This window comes from Schistocerca piceifrons, chromosome 4 (genome assembly GCF_021461385.2).
Source record: "Schistocerca piceifrons isolate TAMUIC-IGC-003096 chromosome 4, iqSchPice1.1, whole genome shotgun sequence".
NCBI lineage: Eukaryota > Metazoa > Arthropoda > Insecta > Orthoptera > Acrididae > Schistocerca > Schistocerca piceifrons.
In genome coordinates this window covers 191440045-191460426 of record NC_060141.1, presented here as the reverse complement: position 1 = coordinate 191460426, position 20382 = coordinate 191440045, and the positions used below count along the sequence as shown (strand labels likewise).

At 38.8% G+C, this 20382-nt stretch overlaps 1 protein-coding gene across 1 annotated transcript in view; it reads left to right on the top strand.

Moving 5' to 3' along the window:
* Window positions 1–20382, top strand: part of LOC124794945 (centromere-associated protein E-like) — a 622348-nt gene that overhangs the window by 244634 nt on the left and 357332 nt on the right. The window contains exon 10 of the mRNA XM_047258659.1: window positions 3310–3411. Coding sequence (XP_047114615.1) covers window positions 3310–3411 — 102 coding nt within the window. The remainder of the gene's footprint in view (window positions 1–3309; window positions 3412–20382) is intronic.

Sequence of the window (20382 nt, the reverse complement as noted above, 5' to 3'; positions counted from 1 at the left end):
CTGCTGGTGAATCCTGTGGATGCCTTGGGCAGATGGAGGGAATATTTTGAAGAGTTGCTCAATGTAGGTGAAAATACGATCAGTAACGTTTCAGATTTCGAGGTAGAATGGGATAGGAATGATAATGGAAATAGGATCACATTTGAGGAAGTGGAGAAAATGGTCAATAGATTGCAGTGCAATAAAGCAGCTGGGGTGGATGAAATTAAATCGGAACTCATCAAATACAGTGTAATGTCAAGTCTTAAATGTCTACACAGGATAATTGAAATGGCCTGGGAGTCAGGACAGGTTCCATCAGACTGGACAAAAGCAGTAATCACACCAATCTGTAAACATGGAAACAGAAAAGATCGTACCAACTACAGAGGTATCTCTTTAATCAGCGTTGTGGGTAAAATCTTCTCAGGTATTATTGAAAGGAAGTGCGAGTATTAGTTGAGGACCAATTGGATGAAAATCAGTGTGGGTTTAGGCCTCTTAGACGTTGTCAGGACCAGATCTTTAGCTTACGGCAAATAATGGATAAGTGTTATGAGTGGAACAGGGAATTGTATCTCTGCTTTATAGATCTAGAAAAGGCATATGACCGGGTTCCTAGGAGGAAGTTATTGTCTGTTCTATGAGATTATGGAATAGGAGGCAAACTTTTGCAAGCAATTAAAGGTCTTTACATGGATAGTCAGGCAGCAGTTAGAGTTGACGGTAAACTGAGTTCATGGTTCAGAGTAGTTTCAGGGGTAAGACAAGGCTGCAACCTGTCTCCACTGTTGTTCATATTATTTATGGATCATATGTTGAAAACAATAGACTGGCTGGGTGAGATTAAGATTTGTGAACACAAAATAAGCAGTCTTGCATATGCAGATGACTTAGTTGTGATGGCAGATTCGATTGAAAGTTTGCAAAGTAATATTTCAGAGCTAGATCAGAAATGTAAGGACTATGGTATGAAGATTAGCATCTCCAAAACGAAAGTAATGTCAGTGGGAAAGAAATATAAACGGATTGAGTGCCAAATAGGAGGAACAAAGTTAGAACAGGTGGACGGTTTCGAGTACGTAGGATGCATATTCTCACAGGATGGCAACATAGTGAAAGAACTGGAAGCGAGGTGTAGCAAAGCTAATGCAGTGAGCGCTCAGCTATGATCTACTCTTTTCTGCAAGAAGGAAGTCAGTACCAAGACTAAGTTATCTGTGCACCGTTCAATCTTTCGACCAACTTTGTTGTATGGGAGCGAAGCTGGGTGGATTCAGGTTACCTTATCAATAAGGTTGAGGTTACGGATATGAAAGTAGCTAGGATGATTGCAGGTACTAGTAGATGGGAACAATGGCAGGAGGGTGTCCACAATGAGGAAATCAAAGAAAAACTGGGAATGAACTCTATAGATGTAGCAGTCAGGGGGAACAGGCATAGATGGTGGGGTGATGTTACACGCATGGGAGAAGCAAGGTTACCAAAGAGACTCATGGGTTCAGCAGTAGAGGGTAGGAGGAGTCGGGGCAGACCAAGGAGAAGGTACCTGGATTCGATTAAGAATGATTTTGAAGTAATAGGTTTAACATCAGAGGAGGCACCAATGTTAGCACTGAATAGGGGATCATGGAGGAATTTTATAAAGCGGCTGTGCTCCAGACTGAACGCTGAAAGGCATAATCAGTTTTAAATAATGATGATGATGATGATGTAGACTACATGTATGAAACATGTGATGTACACTTAGCTAGTACATATATAAAGCAAGTAGTTTGTGTATCCTTGCATTCACTCACTGTGTAAAAACAATGACATTGAAAAAATAACTGTAATGGTGGTTTAAATATCTTATTGCACTGAATAGTTTTACAGAAAGAGACAAAAAACTAGGCCATTATAGCATTGACAGTTTCGTATCACTAATGATTCAGTATCAGTAGGTTCTGTCAAAGTGAGTACACAACCTTTGCATTTGAGTTTGCACTGTGAGTAATTTTGTCAGTAGTCTTTTCTGTTGTTAGAGAAGTGACTGACTCCAGGAAGTTGTGACACTAATGGATTTAGGCAGTAGCTGCCATACAGTAATATGTTGCTGGACATTCCTTACTTGTTTTGAGGAATGATTTGGGACTATAAGTGGGACACACATAAAGAACTGTAATAATAATTTAATCAATTGCAGCGTATAGTACTTATAATCACATGCAGCTGCCAGAAACCATCCATACACTTTAACTTCTGACCTTGCCAGACATTTACATGATTCTCAGACTGCTTATTACTTACAAATTGCGAGGAAGATAGTTGTTATCCTACTAATATTTCTTGAATGACATTGTGTTTGAAAGGACCAGAATTTACATCCATGTCTGGCCATCTTGGTGAAGTTTTCTGTGATTTCTGTACCTCAGATCAGATAAATGCCAGGTTGGTTCTGTGAACAAGACCATAGCTGTTGTCAGTGTGAGCTAACATTTCACATGTCCTTATTTTGAGAGCAATGAGATGTCAAATTTTTCCATGACAGATACTTTCCGGAGATTTAACTTCTTGTTTAATGAAGCTGCAGAGTATTAGTATACAAATTATTTAAATGACACAATTTCTACAGTATGTGCTATTCCAGTTTCTGCGTTATGCCACCAAGCATAATCAGTTTTTATTATTGCATAATATGAATCAACAGTGGAAACTCTGCGTATGAATATCAACAATGTGGAAAAGACTGAGTGTTACTGACCATAAGGTAGACACATCATGTTGCTTATGTAAGTGTCTTTTAGCTGCAACATAATACAAATCAAGCTATATTTGATAGGACCAAGGTTAATTGTGCCCCACTTTATGAAAACTAGAAGAAGTAATACTCAAAACTACCTACATATCAGATGTAACTGTGTCACAAATCAGTTGTTCTTGTAAATTACATAGTGCCAAAATTAAAATAGCGCATAACAAAATGTAGACAGTCATAAGCAGTAGTGACATCTTTGAAACTCTGGAGAGTTTATATGTTAATACCTGTTCTTGTTCACAAAGGTGACCTAATGGATAAGGCTCAAGCTCTGCTTACTGTTATACGAAAACTGTTACCATTTACTGCAGGTTTACTTGATGCTAAATAGTCTCATACCTTCATCTCTTTACTGATTGTATTGTCTTAGTTTTGTCTTTAAGAAAACCATGAATTATTTGTCACTATTTTCATTCCTCTTTGAATTCTTCCATTCTGAAAAGGCTTCATTAAATGCCCTCACACTCATAAGTCCTCCATTTATGTCCTATTTACTGGCTGGACTTGATATGATAACATGTCCTTCACCACAGGAAACAAACACCGCCGAAGTTGACAGTTTGAAGAAAGAATTATCAGATACAAAAGAAGAATTAGAATCATTGAAACTAAATCAAAAGTCAAAGGATCAGATGGTAAGTCAGAATTTATATTGTGAATTTGTCCTTTGCATGAATTTATTGAAATATTTTGTGCATTTAAGACGTGTACAAATGAATATGAGAAAATTATTCATTTTTATACAAATTTATAATGTGTTATTGTCCAAATTTTTTGGAATTTAGTGTCTGACTGGCCAGTGGCTGCACTATTATTATTGTTACCTGATGAGACTGCACAATGATAAGACACTGGACTCACATTTGGGAGGATGATGGTTCATATCTCAATGTGGCATTCCAGATTTGTAATTTCAATTGGTTTCCTTAAATAGTAGTGTGTCTGGATGGTTCCTTTTATAAGTACATGGCTATTTATTGCGCCCTCTTTCCCTAACCGAAGCTTGTATGCTGCGCACAATGAGCTCGTTGTGGGCAGGATGTGAAACCCTAGTCATCTTCTCTTCTGTTTATTGTTTGAAAGAGACAAACACAGTTTATTTTATGTGCCTCTTTCTGCGTATTATCTGAAGGTAAGGCCTTATATACTAAATCCAATATGCTATTATAACACAGTGATAACACATAGATATGTGGAAGAAAAAAAAAGGTCCAGTAGGTTCTTCTTTTCACATCGTTGTTGTCTTCATCTGTAGGAGAAGCAGTAACAAAACTTAGTAACTCCACACAACTGCAGGAAACTGGTTCCATAAACGTCTCCACTTGCAAGCTCACATGCAGTGTCAGTCTTGTGGAAAAGTCTTTCATTCTTGTCTGTGTCTCATAAACCAGAGTATGTTATAGCTTTTGCATCTTGCTGACACTAAACAACGAAGTAATGTGTCTTGGCTGAAATGTTAATTTCTTAGTTTTCTGCACAATGTGAAAGTGGGCCATAGGCCTCCATCCACTCACTTGTTGGCCTGTCTAGTGTGGCAGTAGCAAACAGCAAAAGAAAAGCTGACATTTTTTTATCAAACATAAAAAACATTTAAACTTTCATGACTGGAACTGTCACAATTAATAAATTGTTCCGGGCTATTATGCCATGGTCGAAGGAATTTCACTTTAAAACACGAAGTTTCATTCCCATCTGCGGAGGACATTTTCTAGGGGGATCGTAGCTTTGTTGAATGTGTAAGGCAAATTTTACATAATCAATTTAACATAAGAAAAGTATGTACGAACGTTGTGGTGACATTCAACAAAGCTACGACCCCTCTTGAAAATGTCCTTCTCAGATGGGGAAGAAACGTCAGGTTTTAAAGTGAAATCCCTTCGACCACGGCATAATAACCCAGAATACTTTATTAATTGTAATTTAAAAAAAAATAAAAAAAAACCATACACTCAGGAGGATTGTACAGACATACATGCCATCATTTGACTGCTGCACAGACTCCTGTGTGGAAGACATAGAATTGGCATCCCTGGTATTGAGAAGCAACTAAGAGCATTGAAAACAAGTAAGTCGCCTGGTCTGGGTGAAAACCCAGTTTGGTTTTACAGAAAGTACTCTTTTGCTTTGGCCCCTTACTGAGCATGAATTTTTCGCGGATCTCTCACCCAGCCCAAAGTGCCAAGTGACTGGCAAATAGAGCAGGTGAGTTCTGTATGTAAGAATGGTAAAAGAAAGGACACGCAAAATTATGGACCAATATTCTTAAAATCAGTTTACTGCAGAGTTATTTAGCATATTCTAAGTTTGAATATAATAAATTCCCTAGAGACAGAAAAGCTTCTGTCTACAAATCAGCATGGATTTATAAAGCATTGCTTGTGCAAAATATAGCTTGCTTGTTTTGTGACAGAGTATCCTGCAAACCATGAATGAATGACATAAGGCAAATTCCATATGCCTAGATTTCTGGAAAGTGTTTGACACAGTACTGCATGTTTGACACAGTACCGCATGTTTAACACAGTACTGCATTATAGACTGTTAATGATGGTTCAAGCATATGGAATAGGTTCCCAGGTATGTGAGTGACTCAAACACTTCTTAAGCAATAGAACCCAGTTTGCTGTCCTGGACAGAGAGTATTCAACAGTGATAAACGTTTTGTCAGTTGTGCCACAGGAGCAAACATATCATAAGGAGTGCCACAGGGAAGTGCAATAGGATCACCCCTGTTCTCTGTATATGAGGTGTGGCCATAAAATAACAGGACTGATGCTGCCACAGGGTAAGTACGCATGTGTTAGATGAATGACCAATAGCTGTGAAGTGTGAAGCCTTTTTGGTCAGATGCGGCATCTCTGGTGTCTGCAGACAAATCACTGTGGCCATGGCCTTCATTTTTATAAGAGCTGTTAATTTTTTTGTCGGGAAAATGTGAAGTGTAGTAACAGAGCAATGAATTGCATGAAGTTTCACATGGAACTTTGAAAAACTGCTACTGAAACCTATCTTTTACTGAAAGAGTTTTATGGTGAAGACTGTTTATCACATTCACAAATTTTTGAGTGTTCCAAGTGTTTCCAAGGTGGCTGAGAAGATTTTGAAAATGACTCACACCAGGGATGTCCTTTATCTTCAAAAACAGATGAAAATATTGAAAAAGTTTGTAATATGATTCAATCTTGACTGTTGATTGAGTATTCAATTGATTGCTGAAACTGTAGGAATTGACAAAGAATGTGTAAGGCAAATTTTACATAATCAGTTTAACATAAGAAAATTGTGTGTGAACCTGGTGCTGAAAATTATCGTGGTTGAACAAAAAGTAGCGCATGAAAATAATTTTGCTGACACTTTGAGTACCAGTGAAAATGATCCTAATTTTCAAAGAGTGATAAAATGTGACAAATCTTGGTCTTTCACTTATGATCCTGAAATTAATCGCCGTCCCATGAGTTGGATGGGCACAACTTCAATGAGAGCAATAAGTGCAGTTATGATTGTTTCTTTCTTTCTTTTACTTACGATATTCTTTCTTTCTTTTATTTCCAATACTCATGGAATTTTATATCTTGTTCCTGAAGGTCAGAGTATTTATCAGTATTACCATCTTGAAGTTCTTGCCCACCTCTGTGAGAAAATAAGGGAAAAAATGACCTGAAGTGTACAAGAAACAAGTCACAGTTTGTGCAACAAGACAACGCACCAGCTCATACACTTTGTCTGTTAAGAAGCTTCTAGCAAAGTACAACACCCAGTGTTAGACCACCCACTTTATTTGCCTAACATAGCACCATGTAACTTGTCTATGCATGTGTAATCAAGGAGGACTTCCAGCACTGTTTCCATCAATGGAAAATTCACATGGAGCTTTATAGGAATAGGGGAATGGAGGGTGACAATAACTAAGTATATATACTTTTGAAACAAAATGTTTTACAGCAATAGCCCATTATTTTATAGCCACAACTCGTTTTTAAGATCTGACAGAAAGGGATTTTGATATTAAACTTAACAAAATGGACATTGTCAACATTCAAGAAATGTAGAAAACAAACCATTAACTTGCACTATGAACATTGAATGAAAAATGGCACGCCACAGTGTCTGGTGGTTCCGGTGTTTAAGGGTGGCAGTGTGGTACTGGTGTGCAAGTCTCACACTCCCCCTTGGCTATCAAACTTACTTGGAGTTGCTTCAACGATCTTCTTTCAGGGTAGCCAGCTGCGATGTCTTGCAAAACTTCTTCTCCGATGATAAGATGCTACTTTGGAGGAATTTTTTTATACTTTTAAAATAACTCCATACACTTGAGAATACTTTGAAGTCAATCTCACTGTATTTTCATCACATATAACAGTTTTCATGCAGCTAAAACATTTTTTTGTAAACTCGACATCTTCTGGTCCGTCAGAAACTATCGCATTCATTTTCCATAAATACAGTCTAGAAATCTCTCCAGGTTTAACAAGACAACTGTCCGGACCTTACAAAGGTAAGAGAATGAATGAATAAGTAATTGTCTCGTCTCTTCTCTCAACAACATTCAAATGTTCACACAATAAATTGTGACATCGCACGGAGTACGGTGCGTTTATTCCTTCGACATGTAACTTCTTAGGTGGGCTCGGCGACTACCTGCCCGCGCCGATCATCCGTCTGATACATGTCTGTCCTGCACACACATAATTGTGATGCAGTAGACACAGTTCTACTTTACCACACTCATCTCTAAAATAACGCATGTTTGAGATGGTGGAAATACGAGGTTCTCTAGAATTTACCTTGAAATTCTCGAGGCACTACATATCCCTCCCCTTAGCTCGAACACACGATATTTTATACATGTTCGTGATGTACATCAAATTGTATTCATACAATATTACTTTATGTTTCCATCAGTTTATATAACATTTTTGTAGCCATTGGGTACTTCATATATAGCTCTCTTTCCTTTTCCATATTAATACCATTGTAATCATGGACCATTTGATCAGTGTAAATTTTGTAAGGACAAGAATCTTTCTGTTCCCTTTCCAGTAGCTAATTCCAAGTGTGTATTATCCAAGCATATGCTGTTGTTTGCTCTTACTTTGCATACTACTTTTTCTAAGTATGCATTTATTCGATACCTTTTACAGTCTGGAGGAATTCTGGGCAAATAAAGGTGTTCTGTCAACACATATAACTTCAAACAAACATAACAGTGTGAGTGGAAATGAGAATTCAAATTTACCAGAATAATTTCTACTAAATGTGTGACTTTTGTCATGATACTGCCCTTCTTCCTTTAGGCACAATACCTATAACTCACATATGGTTTGATACTATGAAAGTACTTCCTCCTTTCGTTTTGGTAGGTATGCCCCTTTAAACAAATTCCTAATATACTATGGTACAGGTCAATCCCCTTCTTGGAGCCCCTGCCTGCACAGTATAGGTCAGCTATTTTCTCTCTCTCCCTCTCCTACTTATACTCTGCTTGTCCCATTATCCTACAATTCGTCAGAATAGTCATCAGACTGACACCAATTCTGTCCACTTAAGTATATGATGTAGCATAATGAACCACAATATGTTCCTCCTTCTCTCATGTACAAATACTAGTGTAATACTGTCATCATAACCATAAATACTTCTTTACGTGATGTGGAACCGTCACCTCACCTAGCCAGGTGCACTTTTCTCCCTCCAACATGACGGTTACCACATTATCTTAAAATGTACCCTTCCTGTTTGTGTCTTTGTGTTTCATCGTGTGTATGCATATGGGTAGTCGTGTAGCCTGATTCTTTGGCCAGCTTATGGAAAATAAGTTGAAGGTTATAGAAAACTATGGAAATTGAGAAGGACTTCAGCGATAGAAGTGTATGCATATGGACGGAGGGAGAGACAGACTGGTACTCAAAAGAGAAGTAAGAAAGGAAAAAGTAGAAATGGTTGCTAAGATCGAAGAAGAGAAAGAAAACAGCCCCAAAGACAGGAAACCCTTCTCACCCCCCTCCCCCAGGATCCACACTTTGCCGGTATTTGAGTGAGAAGCCAGAGAAGGTATGATGTTAAATGTCTCCTGCAGAACGGACATTCTCAACTTCACCTTTGAAGTCCTCGAAGAAAGATCTAAGCAACTCCTATGGAACGGCAGTGGTGAAGAATCAGTCACACTTGTCTGCGAGGGTCGTTTGAAAGGTGCGGTGTGTGTGTGTAGTGTTAGTCATGTTTGTAGCTACAGTACCCACCCCTTTCAAAATTTATATAAACCCTCCCCTTTCATATCACATTTCACAAAAAGTACAAATTATTCCATAATAAGTAGAAAATATGTATCATATCATCGTAAGGAGAAACTATGTATCATATCATCATAAGTAGAAATTATGTATCATATCATCATAAATATATAATTATTCATATTACATTGTATCCTCCAATAGTTTAGACCCGAATTAGATCTAACTATACGTTGGTTGGCTATGCAGAAATATGACCTAACTATACGCAGATTCGAGATCTTTGATGACTAGAGCGGAGCATGCTGTCAACTCACTTTTGCATTGAGACTAGAGTGGAGCACCCATTTGGCTTACATATTATGAGGCATTGCCAAATGCTTCAGTCTTGACTCGATACGACAACAAATCCATCAAGGTGATTATATAACTGGGGATCCTAGCATCCTTAAAACAAGTAACACTGCGTATAACGACAAGATCACTTACTGCTGCCTCCAGAAGAAGCAGTATGGCCTTGATATCAGTGATGTGCTGCAACTCTTGCTTGTCTGCCATGTCAAGACGAGCATGCTGAAGTACTAAACTATATGACAGTATAAGAGGAAGAAAACAGTACACAGTATAGTATAAGACATGAAGAGAATTCATTGTAGGAAACCGAATATGGAAGTAACACCGAACCCAACTCGGGATCCGACGGTCATCACTCCACCCATTAAATCAGAATGTTACCATCCCTGGGAAATATACCACTTTATATCCTTAACATTGTATTTCCCTTTTTCTTCTCCAGTTGTAGGGTCCACTAAAAATAAGGTTTTCGGGTGGATCACCGATTGTACTCGGTAAGGCCCCACATACTTTTGAAAAAATTTATGCGTTTCCTTCTTCAGGGCAGAGCTCTGAAGATGTTGTTTTACTAAGACTAGGTCATTGACCTTATGTTGAGGTTCTATCACCTTTTCATTGTGCTTACTTACTTGTTGTTGTGCCCTCTTAACTAAGTTCTTAGCCACTATCATTTGATTCAGTTGGTAATCAGTAGTAGGTTGTTCTGGCCAAGTAAAACATTTAATAAATTGTTCACCTACAAAGGGTTCACCTAATACTTACAGGGGTGTTAATCCAGTTGATAAATGTGGTAACTCATTTAAAATGAGCTCGAAATCTTTAATTTTTGTCGCCCATGATGTATGGTTTTCATGGCAGTAAGTGCAACATAGTTTCCCAATTTCCTTCATAATTCTTTCGCACAGGTTAGAAGATGGATTGTAGTTGGATATTAATATTTGACGAATTCCTCCCCATGCTAAAAATTCTTTGAACTTGTTACTAGTAAACTGAGACCCATCGTCAGAAAGAAATTGTTTGTCCAAAGAAATCTGCAGCCATTTGATCGTGTAACGCTTTAGGAATAATTGGATACATTTTATAATTAACGTGGATGTTATCCTCTTTTTCTTTTCTGACAAATCTCACAAGTCTTAATGACAGATGCTACTTTATGTCGTAGCTTTTTAAAGTAATAGAATTTACTCATATGTGCAGTACATTTCTTTATACCGAAATGTCCATACCCATTATGTATGTACCACACCAACTTGTCTTTGCTCTGCATAAACGCCAATGTTGCATTGTCCTACTGTGTCTCCAGAACAGATTATATCGTACAATCTTCCATATTCCCTCTTGATTAGGCGGTAGTGATTTCCTAACGCACATAGCAAAGATTTCCGTAAAATAAGGGTCATGTTGGATGTTCTCTGTTATTTCCTGAGCCATACCTGGCACGTTGTTGTGTAGGTATTCCAATCTCTCAAAATTAATCGCAAAGATTACGCCAGGTCATTCTGAATGCTTTAGTTCTTTGATGCCTACTGGTAGCCGAGACAAAGCGTCGGGTACAATGTTCTCCGAACCCTTTACATACTGGATCTTAATGTTATACTCTCGAAGAAACAACGTCCACCACATCAATCTACTATGTAGTAATTGGCTATTCATTAAAAATGACGGAGTTTGGTGATCTGTTTAGACATATATTTCAGATCCCCATATAAGTGTTTGGAATTTTTGTATACCCGAGACTGTGGTTAATAATTCCTTTTCTGTTGCTAATTCATGTTTGTGAGACTCCGGCTAGTGAAAGATATTGACCTATGGTCTATACTATCTAACCCCCATTCACCTTGTAAAACCTCTGTGGCTATACCATAGTCTGATGCATCAGTCGAAATCTTAAATGGTTCACCCATCACCGGATGGTGCAGTATTGGTGATTCTGATAGCGCCCTTTTTACATTTTCAAAAGCATCATGTGCCTCTTGGTCCCAACTCCACAGTATTCCCTTTCGTAATAAACGCCCCCCCCCCCCCCCCCCCCCCAAATGAACCATGAACCATGGACGTTGCTGATGGTGGGGAGGCTTGTGTGCCTCAGCGATACAGATAGCCGTACCGTAGGTGCAGCCACAATGGAGGGGTATCTGTTGAGAAGCCAGACAAACGTGTGGTTCCTGAAGAGGGGCAGCAGCCTTTTCAGTAGTTGCAGGGGCAACAGTCTGGATGATTGACTGATCTGGCCTTGTAACACTAACCAAAACAGCCTTGCTGTGCTGGTACTGCGAACGGCTGAAAGCAAGGGGAAACTACGGCTGTAGTTTTTCCCGAGGGCATGCAGCTTTACTGTATGGTTAAATGATGATGGCGTCCTCTTGGGTAAAACATTCTGGAGGTAAAATATTCCCCCATTCGGATCTCCGGGCGGGGACTACTCAAGAGAAAGAAAACTGGCGTTCTACGGATAGGAGCATGGAATGTCAGATCCCTTAATCGGGAAGGTAGGTTAGAAAATTTAAAAAGGGAAGTGGGCAGGTTAAAGTTAGATATAGTGGGAATTGGTGAAGTTCGGTGGCAGGAGGAACAAGACTTCTGGTCAGCTGATTACAGGGTTATAAACACAAAATCAAATAGGGGTAATGCAGGAGTCAGTTTAATAATGAACAGGAAAATAGGAATGAGGGTAAGCTACTACAAACAGCATAGTGAACACATTATTGTGGCCAAGATAGACACGAAGCCCACACCTACTAGAGTAGTACAAGTCTATATGCCAACTAGCTCTGCAGATGATGAAGAAATTGATGAAATGTATGATGAGATAAAAGAAATTATTCAGGAAGACGAAAATTTAATAGTCATGGGTGACTGGAATTCGACAGTAGGAAAATGAAGAGAAGGAAACGTAGTAGGTGAATATTGCACAGAGCACAACCTAATCATACCTAACACTTGGTTCAAGAATCGTAATAGAAGATTGTATACATGGAAGAAGCCTGGAGATACTGGAAGGTTTCAGATAGATTATATAATGGTAAGACAGAGATTTAGGAACCAGGTTTTAAATTGTAAGACATTTCCACGGGCAGACGTGGACTCTGGCCACAATCCATTGGTTATGAACTGTAGATTAAAACTGAAGAAACTGCAAAAATGTGGGAATTTAAGGAGATGGGACCTCGATAAACTGACTAAACCACAGGTTGTACAGAGTTTCAGGGAGAGCATAGGGGAACAAGTGGCAAGAATGGGGGAAAGAAATACAGTAGAAGAAGAATGGGTAGCTTTGAGGGATGAAGTGGTGAAGGCAGCAGAGGATCAAATATGTAAAAAGACGAGGGCTAGTAGAAATCCTTGGGTAACAGAAGAGATACTGAATTTAATTGATGAAAGGAGAAAATATAAAAATGCAGTAAATGAAGCAGGCAAAAAGGAATACAAATGTCTCAAAAATGAGATCGACAGGAAGTGCAAAATTGCTAAGCAGGGATGGCTAGCGGACAAATGTAAGGATGTAGAGGCTTTATCTCCCTAGGGGTAAGATAGATACTGCCTACAGGAAAATTAAAGAGACCTAGAGACCTTTGGAGAAAAGAGAACCACTTATATGAATATCAAGAGCTCAGATGGAAACCCAGTTCTAAGCAAAGAAGGGAAAGCAGAAAGGTGGAAGGAGTATATAGGGGGTCCATACGAGGGCGATGTACTTGAGGACAATATTATGGAAATGGAAGAGAATGTAGATGAAGATGAAATGGGAGATACGATACTGCGTGAAGAGTTTGACAGAGCACTGAAAGACCTGAGTTGAAACAAGGCCCCGGGAGGAGACAACATTCCATTGGAACTACTGACGGCCTTGGGAGAGCCAGTCCTGACAAAACTCTACCATCTGGTGAGCAAGATGTATGGGACAGGCGAAATACCCTCAGACTTCAAGAAGAATGTAGATGAAGATGAAATGGGAGATACGATACTGCGTGAAGAGTTTGACAGAGCACTGAAAGACCTGAGTTGAAACAAGGCCCCGGGAGGAGACAACATTCCATTGGAACTACTGACGGCCTTGGGAGAGCCAGTCCTGACAAAACTCTACCATCTGGTGAGCAAGATGTATGGGACAGGCGAAATACCCTCAGACTTCAAGAAGAATATAATAATTCCAATCCCAAAGAAAGCAGGTGTTGACGGATGTGAAAATTACCGAACTATCAGTCTAATAAGTCATGGCTGCAAAATACTATTACGAATTCTTTACAGATGGATGGAAAAACTGGTAGAAGCCAACCTTGGGGAAGATCAGTTTGGATTCCGTCGAAATATCGGATCATGTGAGGCAATACTGACCCTACGACTTATCTTAGAAGCCAGATTAAGGAAAGGCAAACCTACGTTCCTAGCATTTGTAGACTTAGAGAAAGCTTTTGACAATGTTCACTGGTATACTCTCTTTCAAATTCTGAAGGTGGCAGGGGTAAAATACAATTTACAATTTGTACAGAAAGCAGATGGCAGTTATAAGAGTCGAGGTACATGAAAGGGAAGCAGTGGTTGGGAAGGGACTGAGACAGGGTTGCAGCCTCTCCCCGATGTTATTCAATCTCTATATTGAGCAAGCAGTGAAGGAAACAAAAGAAAATTTCGGAGTAGGTATTAAAATCCGTGGAGAAGAAATAAAAACTTTGAGGTTCGCCGATGGAATGGACTTGGAAGAGCAGTTGAACGGAATGGATACTGTCTTGAAAGGAGGATATAAGATGAACATCAACAAAAGCAAAACAAGGATAATGGAATGTAGTCAAATTAAGTCGGGTGATGCTGCGGGAATTAGATTTGGAAATGAGACACTTAATGTAGTAAAGGAGTTTTTCTATTTGGGGAGCAAAATAACTGATGATGGTCAAAGTAGAGAGGATATAAAATGTAGACTGGCAATGGCAAGGAAAGCATTTCTGAAGAGGAGAAATTTGTTAACATCGAGTATAGGTTTAAGTGTCAGGAAGTCGTTTCTGAAAATATTTGTATGGAGTGTAGCCATGTATGGAAGTGAAACATGGACGATAAATAGTTTAGACAAGAAGAGAATAGAAGCTTTCGAAATGTGGTGCTACAGAAGAATGTTGAAGATTATATGGATAGATCACATAACTAATGAGGAAGTATTGCATAGGATTGGGGAGAAGAGAAGTTTGTGGCACAACTTGACTAGAAGAAGGGATCGGTTGGTAGGACATGTTCTGAGGCATCAAGGGGTCACCAGTTTAGTATTCAGATTTAGAAGGATGTAGGTTGCAGTAAGTACTGGGAGATGAAGAGGCTAGCACAGGATAGAGTAGCATGGAGAGCTGCATCAAACCAGTCTCAGGACTGCAGACCACAACAACAACAACACCCTGCCATTCCAAGAAATCCCTTCAATTGTCTTATGTTTCTAGGTGGTGGACACTCCTTAATAGCCTTTATATGTTCTGGGTCGGGCTTAATTCCTTGTACACCTTCGATATGTCCCAAGAATTTTAGTTCTTGCCTTACAAAGTGTGACTTAGACAATTTTACTGTAATACCTTTTTCTTTAAATATTTTAGGGTTTTCCTCAAGCTTAGGCAATGCTCTTCCCAGGTGGGTGATTTTATCAATATATCATCTACATATATAATTAAGCCCTTTAACAACTCTCTCCCTATCGCTTCGTTCACCATGCATATAAAAACTGATACCGAGATATTTATCCCAAATGGTAACACATTAAAATGGTATGATTTTCCGTCAAAAAGGAATGCTGATATTTCCTTGAATCTGGATGTAACCGGATCTACCAGTGCCCAGCAGTCAGATCCATCGAGCTAAAGTACTGTGCTTTCTCAAATTTGGATAATAACTCATCAATGTTAATGGGTCTCTCTCTTTTGGTTTCTATATGTTTATTCAGGGTGCACGTGTCCAGTAAGAGCCGCACTCCACCTGTAGACTTTTTCACTACTGCCAAGGGATTATTTATAACGCTTGTACTGTGTTCTGTTATTGTATTATCTACCATTTTATTTATCTCCTCCTTAACCGCTTCTTGTAAACTGACCAATATCAGGTACAGTTTACAGAAGAATGATGTATCATTTTTGATCTTAAATTTAAATACATAGTCACTAATACTACCTGGACTATCCGAAAATACCATTTCATACTCTAATAGAATTTCGGCTAAATCTGTTTTCTGGTCGTTGGTTAATATTGGGGATTCATTTACTTTATTTTGTATGTCAGCTCTTTGTGATGCATGACTTACGTTTTCCACCTCTGGTGACAATTGCGCTGTCGTGGTTAATCGTAAACTCTGGTGTTCAGTTGTTTGTTTATCGATGTAACTGTCTGCTAGAAACTTAGCACAATATTTATCTTCCTCAAGTCCAAAATAAAGACAGCTGTCTTCAAAATAAGGTAGATATTGCTAGTTCTTAATTTATTAAAGAATCCACTAGAAATAAGTGACACTTCACTAGCAGTATCAATAAATATTTCTACTTCGGAATCTTCTACTTTTCCAACTATAATCAGGTGTGGAGTAACTGTAGCTACGTCAGGTTCTTCTGATAGCAACCATTCGTTTGTTTTTTTTTTTTTTTTTTTTTTTTTTTTTTGCGTAAAGGAAACATACTTATTATGAGGTAGGCCTCTTAATATATTTCTATGACCTGGACCCCGGCCCTGGGTCCAGATCACCCTCCATTTTACTCACTATTTGTAATCACCGGCTGGTTACCAAACCTATGACGTTTTCCATTTTGAGCCCTATTATTGCTAGGTACAAATTCTTGTGTAGTTACTGAACCTATATTCGAATGAGGATGTCTTTTTTGATGATTTTCATTACCCTTATTCCGATTATATCGGTGTACTCTAGCCAAATTCATCTCATGTCTTTTGAAATGACCAGAGCTATTATTATTATTCCTCCTGTAGCTTTGATTCTCATTTTGATGCATATCCTCATTTCGATCATTTATTTATTGCATCTAGTGCATCCACAAAGAACAGTAACTCTTCTACTGTCTTCCACCTGCTACATAATATGTTTTTCCTAGCGTAAGTGGGTAATCGCCTTATCAAAATCCATACCAATCCCTCTTCCTCCATTGGTTTATCTAAATATTTGGCTCTTGTTAAATGACAGTCGAAATATTTTCTCATTGTACTCCATGTACTATTGTAATAATTTGGGTCCCATAAATCAGATATTAACTTCTCCTGGCCACTCGATGACCAGTATTTCTCCTTAAACTTTCTCTGAAAGTCCGCCCAAGGTGATAAATTTTCTATATTCACTGTGGCCCATTTGGGAGCCTCTCCTAGAAGGTAACCGACAGCAAATTCTTTCTTTTTTGCATCTTCGCAATTTTTTTTGGTAGGGCTTGATTAAATCTTTTTAAGAAATGGGTATGGTGCATGTCTCCATCTGGTCTAAATTTGGGCAATTGTCTGACGAGTCCGGAATTCATTCCCCATTGTAAATCTGTTACTACTTTACTAGTCAACACTATGTTCTGTGAAGCTACTTCCTTGTCTATCTTATTTTGCATAAGTTTAAATTCCTTCCACAAATTGTGTATGCCTTTTTTAGTATCAAGTTCCGATGCTAAATGTGATGGAACATTTCCTGTTTTCACTCTCTTAGCAACTTTCTGTTCGATTAATTCCTCTACCTGTTCCTCCAGACCGCTTATATTTATGTGGTCTGAGGTTGCTAGCTTTTCATTAAAATTTCTCTCTACCGCATCTACACGAGTGTTGACCCCTGCAATTCACGATTGGACAATAGGGATCAGTTCGTCTTGTGTTTCAGTGGTATCTTTTAAGGTATGTAATCTCTGTTTCACTGCATCGAATGTGACATTACATACACTCTGAAATGACCCTAACTTCTCATTAAATCCAGACTCTGTGTTGGTACACTTGTCCTCAATATCAAATTCTAATCTCTGGGTTAACTTCTGAAATTGATCATCCTGCTTTTGGTTAAAGTCCGTAAACATTTGATTCATTTATACAATTAAAGAATTACTTAATTCATTCTTTAAATCTACTTGTAAATTTTCCACTTTATCATTTAACATCTCAAATTTAGAATTTAAAGCTTCACCCTGTGCTTCTAACTTTTCACTTAAAGTTCATTTCTCGAAGAGTCAATTTGAGCAGTTGAAGTTACACTTTGTGCTTCTGGTTTTTCATTTAAAGCAACATTTTGGTCACTTAGTTGTGCCTCTAGTTTCTCACGTAAAGAAAGATTTTGATCACTTAGTTCTTGTCTCTGTACATCTAACTTGGTATTTAACTGAGTATTCACTGAGTCTAACTTCAGACTTAGTCCCTTAATTAAATTTGCTACTTCAGTCCAGTCTGGCATGACCTTAGTCGCTGTCATCACCATGGCTGGTTCTACAGTTTCTGTAGGTTGTTATTCCTTCTCCATAGTCCTAATTTTCTTCGCTCTTGTGAGCATTAAAAAAAAAATCACCTCCATAAATAATGACCACCCTAGTTTACATTCAAATAGTTATTATCTTGAGCTTGCCTGGCATAGGATTGTAGGGTGCATTGGTGAGGTGTAGAAATGGCACTGGTGAAATGCACGGGCACTGGTAGCGTCAAATGTTGGTTGCGGCATTGGCGTCAGCGTCAGTTGGTGCGAAGTTAGCAACTCAAACAGCAACCGGCAATGACGGTGGGTTACTGCGACTGCGTCGGTGTTGGCTGGTTACTGCGTAGGCATCGGCTGGTTACTATGTGTGTGAGGGTTGCTTCCTCCCCACAACCAAATCTTCTTAATCGAATTGCAGACCAATTTTTTTTGTCTCGTTATTATATATTGATATGGCAACTCTTCAACTTTTTCTCATCTCAATTTTCTTTAAAAAAATTTCCTATTTTGGTGTCCTGCTAACTTTGGTCGCCACATTCTGGTGGTTTCTGGTGATTAAGGGTGGCAGTGTGGTACTAGTGTGCAAGACTCACACTCCCCCTTGGCTATCAAATATACTTAGAGTTGCTCCAACGATCTTCTTTTCAGGATAGCTGGCTGTGATGTCCTGCACAATGTCTTCTCCAAAGATAAGATGCTACTTTGGAGGAATTTTTTTATACTTTTAAAATAATTCCATACAATTGAGAATACTTTGAAGTCAATCTCACTGTATTTTCATCACATGTAACAGTTTTTGTACAGCTAAAACATTTTTTGTAAACTCGACAACTTCCAGTCCATCAGAAACTATCGCATTCATTATCCATAAATACAGTCTAGAAATCTCTCCAAGTTTAACAAGACAACTGTCCGGACCTTACAAAAGTAAGAGAATGAATGAATAAGTAATTGTCTCTTCTCTTCTTTCAACAACATTCAAATATTCACACAATAATGTTTGACATTTCACGGAATATGGTGCGTTTATTCCTTGAGCTGGACATGTAACTTCTTAGGTGGGCTTGGCGACTACCTGCCTGCGCCTATCATCTGTCCGATATACGTCCGTCCTGCACACACATAATTGTGGTGCAGTAGACACAGTTCTACTTTACCACACTAATCTCTAAAATAACGCGTGTTCGAGACGGTGGACATACAAGGGTCTCTAGAATTTACCCCGAAATTCTTGAGGCACTACAGGTGCTCACAGGGGTTTGCTACATCAGGTTTGAAGGTCAACTGTTTGGGAGCTACAAACTGCTCAATTCGTTCAGCTGCTCAGTATCCACTCTGTGCAACCAAATGCAAAACAGTCAGTCGTTGAGTTTATTGTGAACTGGCTATACTTTAAGGTGTAGCTGCAGATAGTGTGATAATATGTTTTATAGGCATGAAAAAACAAAAATCCGTAGGCTGAGTTTGTCCAGTGGTTCCAGGTGATACAAATTGCAGTGTACACACTGTTTAGGAGGGATATTTTGCTATAAAAGAGTATGATTTTTATACGCAGACCAGGAATCAAACAAAAGCAAGTCATTTTGACCAGCTATTGGCCAAAAGCAGTGTTCATACCATAGTTATAGTTCTCTTACACCTATTTTTCCACTTTTGCTTGTTGTGACATAAATCTTACCCACTGCACTTGTGCCACCTGTAATTTCCAGGATTCGTTTCATGTGCCTTTCTTCTTCAAATCTAGATTGGTTGAGTTTGAAACAAATTCCTTACTGAGCTGTGGGATAAGTTTGTTTATCTCATCTACAAATTTTCAGACCACTTCCGCAGTCTGCTGTGCATCATCAAGTTGACACTGTGAAATTTCATTATCTTCATCTTCCAGTTCTGTAGCACTGTTAGAAGTTATGCAGCCAGCCATCCTCTGCTTCCCTTGTAATCACTGTAATCTCTGTCGTGTGCAATTGGATGTGCATAACATCAAGGTCACTATCATGCACATCCTGTAAATTGTGACATGCATCCTTGAAATGTGCAAACAAGTGCACATTGTCCTCCTTGAATATCCGCAGTTTTTCTTATGCACTACACATATTGCTGCAGGCTTATTTGGACTTTTTTACTGTTGCCATTGCTCTGCTTTGGATCAACACCACAACCACTGTAGCACTGTTGTGAGTTACTCATTGACTAAGCAGTTCAACTATGCTCTGTAGTCTCATGCTGTGCTCACCATTCAATACCTCCAGTCCTGCCCCGTTGCCATTAGCAGCCAATATTGTGGTTACATGGTGGACAGTATGTGGGGCGTTGAATGCCATAGACATCACTGGCCTTTTGCAACTTCACTCTCTGAGGGCACCATGGTAGACAAAATTTCTTTTTAGTGTTATGAATGACAGCTTATTATAAATGTAGAAAAATGTAAGCTAATGCGTTGTATGCTTGTCTGACACACTCAGTGATTAAATATCTAGGCATAATGTTGCGAAACAGCGTGAGGTGGAAAGAACATGTAAGGTTGGGAGTAGGGAATGCAAATGGTAGACTTCTGTTTATTGAGAGAGTTCGAGGGAAGCCTTTATCTCATCTATAAAGGAGATCGTTTAAAGAACACTAGT